This window comes from Neopelma chrysocephalum, unplaced genomic scaffold (genome assembly GCF_003984885.1).
Source record: "Neopelma chrysocephalum unplaced genomic scaffold, ASM398488v2 Primary Assembly neopelma1_125, whole genome shotgun sequence".
Taxonomy (NCBI): Eukaryota; Metazoa; Chordata; class Aves; order Passeriformes; family Pipridae; genus Neopelma; species Neopelma chrysocephalum.
In genome coordinates, this window is record NW_020897787.1 from 1,662,632 (window position 1) to 1,669,006 (window position 6,375).

The following is a 6,375-nucleotide window of genomic DNA, read 5'->3' on the forward strand; positions in this document are numbered from 1 at the left end:
GGGACCGGCCCGGCGGTGAGGGGGGATCGCCCGGGCACGACCGGGCTGCGAGGCCCCTCCGAAACAGGCCGGGCCGCGGAGGGGCCCGGACGGGTCCGTCAGGGCTATGGGGCTGCGTGCCCGGCCCCGCTGTCCCTCCTGCGTGTGTGGCGGCCCGGCGGATCGGGCCCTGCCCGGGCGGCGGCGGTGGCTGAGCTTTGTGCTTGGTTTAAAAATGTATCTCCCGGTAAAAGGCGTGAGGGCTCGGCGGGCGCGGTGTGCGGTGTGGCTGATGCGCTGCACCGCGCCCTGGTTCGGGGGCGGCGGGAGATGCGGTGGGAATGAAGTTCTGCCTCAGAGCTTGCGTTGTCCCCCGTGTCCCCCTCTTTCGGCCTTGAAAGAGCCCATTGTGTCTTTGTGTCTCAGCTCTGTCCTGCTGATCATCCTTGCCTCTCTTACAGGAGGTTCTTCATCTTCCAAAATTAGTTTTGACATGTTGGGCTTCTCCTGCTTGAATAGTTTTGTTTGCGGTGTCGTTGATCAGTGTCATTGCAGTATAACTGATTAATAGCTAAACCCTAGAACAAGAGCTAAACAGTACCTAAATCAGTGAGGATGATGGTAGGTGATACCCAAGTTTTAGCAGGCTGACTTGTGGGTTTTCTGTATCAAAACAGTGATCAGACTGTAACATGCTGAATCTCAAAGGTTACCCATTCAGTCTGAAAAGTTTACATGGCCCAAGAGCCGGTTGTAATTGCCCGTATCTCCCTCTTTTCCAGGCTTGTGATCACCATGGCAGCAGTGGATCATTTCTCCCTCTTGTACAGGGAAATCAGTCGTTCCTGCAGTTTCTACATGGAAGCCCTGGCTCTTGTTGGAGCTTGGTACACAGTCAGAAAGTGTGTGTCTCTGGCGTTGGACACTTACAGCATGCTCCGCTTGCACGTCATCCCCAAGCTGGGCTGTGAGGTTGATCTCGTCAGGCAGTATGGACAATGGGCCGTGGTCACTGGTAAGAGAGGAACTGTCATATTTGCCTACGTTTATGTGACATACTGTGCCAGTACTGCGAGACTTGTAGCTTGTGCTGCTGGGTGAGCTTTATGTCACAGCCTGGGGCCTGTATTACCTCTGGTTGCAGGTTAATCTGCTTGAGTGGCTGTTGTTCATTGCCTTACTAGATTCAGTTCCTCAGGATATGGACAAGCTAAGTGATTTGACTGACTGCTGAGAAGGAATTACAGCAATTTTCCCCCAAAATTTGCAAGGTACACCATGAACACCTGCAAGTGTAGACAGAGATGCAGATGAGATCCTTTTTTTGCTATGATGTTTTCATATGTGCTCTAGTCCTTCAACACAGTTCGAGTCCTGTACCTCTGACATCTCTGCCTGTCATTAAGGTTCTGCTTTAAGCTCTCCTGTGTTGTCATAGAAACTATAAAACTTGTATGAGGGGGATTGCAGAAGGTGGCTACTGACAACGTTGTCTTTGATGTTGTCTTTGATGTTGTGGCTTTGAAATCAACATCCTCAGCACCACATGATCTCAGAAAAGAGACTAGAGCTATAATTGAAAGAGCTGTCAAAGAGAAGGCTGGGGTTGCTCTGTTTTTCACCTTGTTCACTCTGTTGTTGTTTTCACTGGCAGGTGGCACAGATGGCATCGGGAAGGCGTACGCCCAAGAACTGGCAAAGCGGGGAATCAACATCATCCTGGTCAGCAGGAACAAGGAGAAGCTGGAGGCTGTATCCAGGACCATATCTGAAACATACAACGTGGAGACAGAGTTCATAGTAGCTGATTTCAGCAAGGGCCGTGAGCCTTACCCAGCCATTAAGGAGGCTCTGAAAGACAGAGAAATTGGGATTTTGGTGAATAATGTGGGAATGTTTACTGACTACCCGGACTATTATACTAATCTGTCTGAGGATACGCTGTGGGACACGATCCATATCAATATTGCTTCTGCTATCACCATGACACATATTGTGCTGCCAGGTATGGTAAAGAAGAAGAAAGGGGCAATTGTGAACATTTCTTCTTCACTTTGTTGTCGGCCGACACCACTGATAACAATCTATGGAGCCTCTAAAGTAAGTTGGGGTGTAATTAATGGTATACACTGGAAAGTACATTATAGGTTGGTTGGGGTATGTTTTTTTTTAAACACTTGCAGCAAGGATATCAAAATACTTGAAGGTTTTCTAGGGATTTGTTTGAATATTGGCAGTGAATGATACATGTATTATGCAGTAAACTCTTCATCCTCACCAGTGCTGGGCTTTGAACCAAAGTCAATGCTCTTTGATTTTGTGTGAACTGTGGCTTAACAGTAATTCTGGGAGAAAAGTTGCCTTTCTCAGATGCACAAAGCAGAGTGGCAGAATTTAATCTCTCTCTTTTTCAGCTGAACTGTGCAAACATACCTCAAGTCTCTTACACACCAGTATTTGGTAGCAAGAGGGGCTGTACTCAGGCTCAAGCCACCATTGTGACAAGGGCTGTGGCCAAATCAGGCCAGTGCTTCACCTGACACCAAGAGGTGGAAGGCTTTTTACACCATTGTACCGTATGTGGGGAGAAGTGAAAAGAACTTTTTCCCCCATAATTATCCTTCCTGAGAAGATCCAGTCAGAATGAATAGGATGGGGCAGCTGGGTGATGCTCTAAGTATGGATGCTCATCCTGGTGTGGATTTACACTGGATGACATGCTGCTGAATCCACAAAAGCAACAGATTGTAGAAGGATCTGGCCTAGAGCTGGTGTCTAAACACAAGTGGTCCTTGCTCCCAGCTGTCAGTGGCAGCTGGCTGCTGTAGCCTTGCTCCCGGGGTAGCTTTTGTGAGTATTTCCTTTTGCCTGGAGCAAAACCAGCTCTTACTACCCTTTAGGACCCAGTGTCCCTATATCTTCCCCAGAGGGGGTTTGTGTCTGCAACTGAGCCAGTTGTGTAAGGGAGAACACTGGCATGATCCACATCACAGGATCTGCTTCTTATTGGCCTTTTCCCTTATCTGGCTCAAAAAACAGCTTGTTGCTAAACAAAGGTTGGTTTGTTGTGGTCATTCTCTGGTCCTTACACCCTCTGTACCTGGGCTGTTACCATGCAGCAAAGCACTCACTGCTTTTGCAAATTGTTTGAGTCATTAACCATTAACATTTCAGTCTCTCACACTATGCCAAGGTGTAAAATTCCTTTTTCCTTATGTAAGATTTTCTTCAGTGTGGAAACTGGCTTAGGATTCCTGTTTCTGTGCAGAGTGTCTGCCTCCTTGATTATTCTAAGTGTGTGTAGAACTGCACTCTGAACTAAAACAATTAAAAAGCTTGAATGAAAAAGAAGGAACAAACCCAAATATATCGAAGTTTCTTTATTTAGCTGGCATCATTAATGCAGTTCCTAGATCAGCAATCCAGTCTTAAGCCTGGCCTGGGAACACAGAAGGGAGAACAAGCTGCTCTAGCATTCTCAGCCTCTTTGTGCATTAACAATGCACAGTATTTGAAGTGATTGCTTTAGTTTTCCTAAATCACTTGTAAGAGCATTTGTGCAAGGTGCTTTCCCAGCAAACTGTTGGGAAAGCCTTTTGTGAGGCCATTTGGGAGCAGAAACACGTTTGCTCACAGGCTGCTCTCTAAAATGCCCTTTCTCAGGGGTGGTGGCTGTGTGACAGGGCAGGAGCAGCAGCGTGGCATCAGTGGTGCTGCCCTGATAAGGCTGAGCCAGGCTCCTTCTGTCTGATTCCAGCAGTCCCAGTTATCAGTCTCATGCTTTTCTTTGCTATTCTGTAAAAGTAAAATGAGCTAAAGGAGGTAACACAGGTACACATAAACAAATGAATAATTGTGCATAAGGGAGTCCCTGGACGTAACTTCTGGGGAAGGCAGTTGAATGCAAAATTCCCCTGTAAATGTATTAAAGAATGAGACTTTATTTTGGCCTTCTGACTAGGCATAGCTGGCTTTAATGCCCCCAAACACCCCAAAGGTGTTTGTTTTAGATGAAATAAATGTTTCCGTACTGTTTTTAAGCAGAAATTGTCAGATTTTGTTAAGCAGTCACTTTGTCCTGCAAGTTACTATACTGTGACAGGTTTATAGCAAACAACACGTAGAAACGTTGATAATACTTAAAAGTGCATCTTTTTATAGTGTTTATTAAAGTTTTTATTTATTGAGCTGATTTATAAAGTATGTTACAACTTTTCTGTAATTTTAATAAGACTCTGCCCTGACATTTCATTGTTTGAAAAAAAAAAGAAAAAAAAAGATGTCTCTCTGCTTTTGTCTTTCTAGACCTACTTGGACTATTTCAGTAGAGCAATACATTATGAGTATGCCTCAAAAGGAATTTTTGTTCAAAGTCTAACCCCAAATACAATTGCTACAAACATGGTAGCATTCAACAGCTGGTTGAACAAGAGATCCTTCTGGATTCCTTCTGCTGAAGAATATGCAAGTCATGCTGTTTCTACTCTTGGGTTATCCACAAGGACCGCTGGTTACTGGAAGCATGAAATACTGGTAATGGAATTCATTCAACTATTTCATGTGGAATTACTCATTCAGCTATTTGTCACGTAGAAATAAATTTTTACTTTCTTAGGAGTCTCAATGAAAACTCTGCTAAATATTCTGAAAAAGTGCAATGTGTATTGTAGGACTTCAAGGCTTTGTGCCATGTTTTCTAACTAGTTCTGCTTTAGAAGATTATGCTTGGGCATGCTTATTTTTAAGATGGGAGGGTGAATCCAATTCCCACTTGAAATGTGCTGCAAAAATGGGAAAGTGACAACTTTTTAATAATTGGCACAGAGTATCTCATTTCACTTGGGGTGTTGCTGACTGGCCAACTGTCTTCTGTGAACAGAAATAGCTTTTTCCAGTCTTAATGTATTGAGGATATTTCTGCATCGGGGAAGAGTGGGTAGGGAGGATGCATTAATAGCAGGGAAAACCCCCATACTTTTGTTCTAATTTATGTGGAAGCAGGTTCTCCATTTGTTAGGGTTATTTTTGGGGGGCAGATTGTTTTATGCACATTGGTCACATCTCATGTATCCTGCCTACTGATTTCCTGTAGCATGAGGTTGATAGAAGGAAGTGAAGAAGTGGGGTTTAGTCCAAAGGGAATAAAAGAGATGGGAAGAATTCTGGCAAGATGTGGCAATTAAAGTGGACAGTACTGCTGTTGGGAACTTGTCCAAACCGCTTTAGGATTTATTTGCAGAACTTCAGCTGTGGGTGCTCCTTCCAAAACAGCTAAATAGCTTAACTTCCAAGGGCTTGAATTTAAGGCTTAGTTGCTGATGTTCAAGCAGGTTTTGCCTTGCCTTGGTAGTGATTTGAGAAGCAGTTGAATGGACTGTATCCTAACGTGTCCCTTCCTTTCCCTGTGCTCTGTTTCCCTGTGTTTCCCCATGTCCCTCCCCACAGTTCATGCTGGCCCAGCGCCTGCCGGAGTGGATGTGGGTACGGCTCTCCCTGTACCTCTGCGGGATTCTGCGCAAGCAGGCTCTGCATCCCAAGTGAAACAGGGGCATCCAGATGTCCTGTGTGACGCGTGGTGTGCTCTGATCAGTGCTGCAGAGACGTGCAATGAACCTTGGAGCACTTCCTGTAACTTACCCAGACCTCGTTAAACAAGCTATGTAACCTAGACAGCAGAAGTCTGGATCCTTTCTGTATCCTTGTATTAAACAGCTCCTCTGGTGCATTCCTCTGCAACAAAAGGCTGATGTTCTTGGTGTTAATCTCTGTTCACGTTCTCATTGAGGTAGCTGGGCAGGAGCAGGTACAGTTTTATTTCTGACAGTAAGTGACTGTCTCTCACATGGTGCTACGTGATGTCCATTTATAAAGCTGACAGAATTTGAGAATCCTTCAAATCCCCCTGAAACCATGCTGTTCAAAAAGACAATCCCAGTGGACTGTAAGAAGTTGTGAAGACAGGGAGCAGGCTGGGGGGAACAGGGGCAGGGACCCACGACATGGGTTTGCCCACACCAACCAAACCCCCCCTCAGCTGGCCCTGAACACCTCGTGCTTTGATTGTGCAGTGTAAAACGGGGTTGTGTGGCCAACAGTGACTTAGGCTCGTTTGCAAAGGGGAGTTAAACACAGGTAACTTTAGCGAGGGCTTAAATGAACCTTGAGACAGGTGAAGCTGGAGGATATTTCTATCCCCGTCTCTGGTACTACCCACGTGTTCCTTGAGCAGCCAGACCCCTCACCCGGCCCCGTGTCCCCGCATTCCCGATCTCCCTCACCGGCCCCGTGTCCCCGCACTCCCGATCTCCCTCACGCCCCCGTGTCCCCGCACTCCCGATCTCCCTCACCGGTCCCGTGTCCCCGCACTCCCGATCTCCCTCACCGGCCCCGTGTCCC

The 6,375-nt window shown here is 46.3% G+C and overlaps 1 protein-coding gene across 2 annotated transcripts in view; it reads left to right on the forward strand.

The window, feature by feature from the left end:
* HSDL1 (hydroxysteroid dehydrogenase like 1) overlaps nucleotides 1–5,720 on the forward strand; it is a 10,762-nt gene extending 5,042 nt beyond the window's left edge. The window contains exons 1-5 of one of the 2 annotated variants that reach the window (XM_027698170.1): nucleotides 12–26; nucleotides 759–994; nucleotides 1,634–2,079; nucleotides 4,285–4,512; nucleotides 5,425–5,720. In XM_027698170.1, the coding sequence (XP_027553971.1) occupies nucleotides 775–994; nucleotides 1,634–2,079; nucleotides 4,285–4,512; nucleotides 5,425–5,520 (990 nt within the window). In that variant the 5' untranslated portion in view covers nucleotides 12–26; nucleotides 759–774 and the 3' untranslated portion in view covers nucleotides 5,521–5,720. Of the gene's footprint in view, nucleotides 1–11; nucleotides 27–758; nucleotides 995–1,633; nucleotides 2,080–4,284; nucleotides 4,513–5,424 lie in introns of those variants that run through there. The other variant, XM_027698169.1, reaches the window with a different exon arrangement.
* Nucleotides 5,721–6,375: the final 655 nt, after the last annotated feature.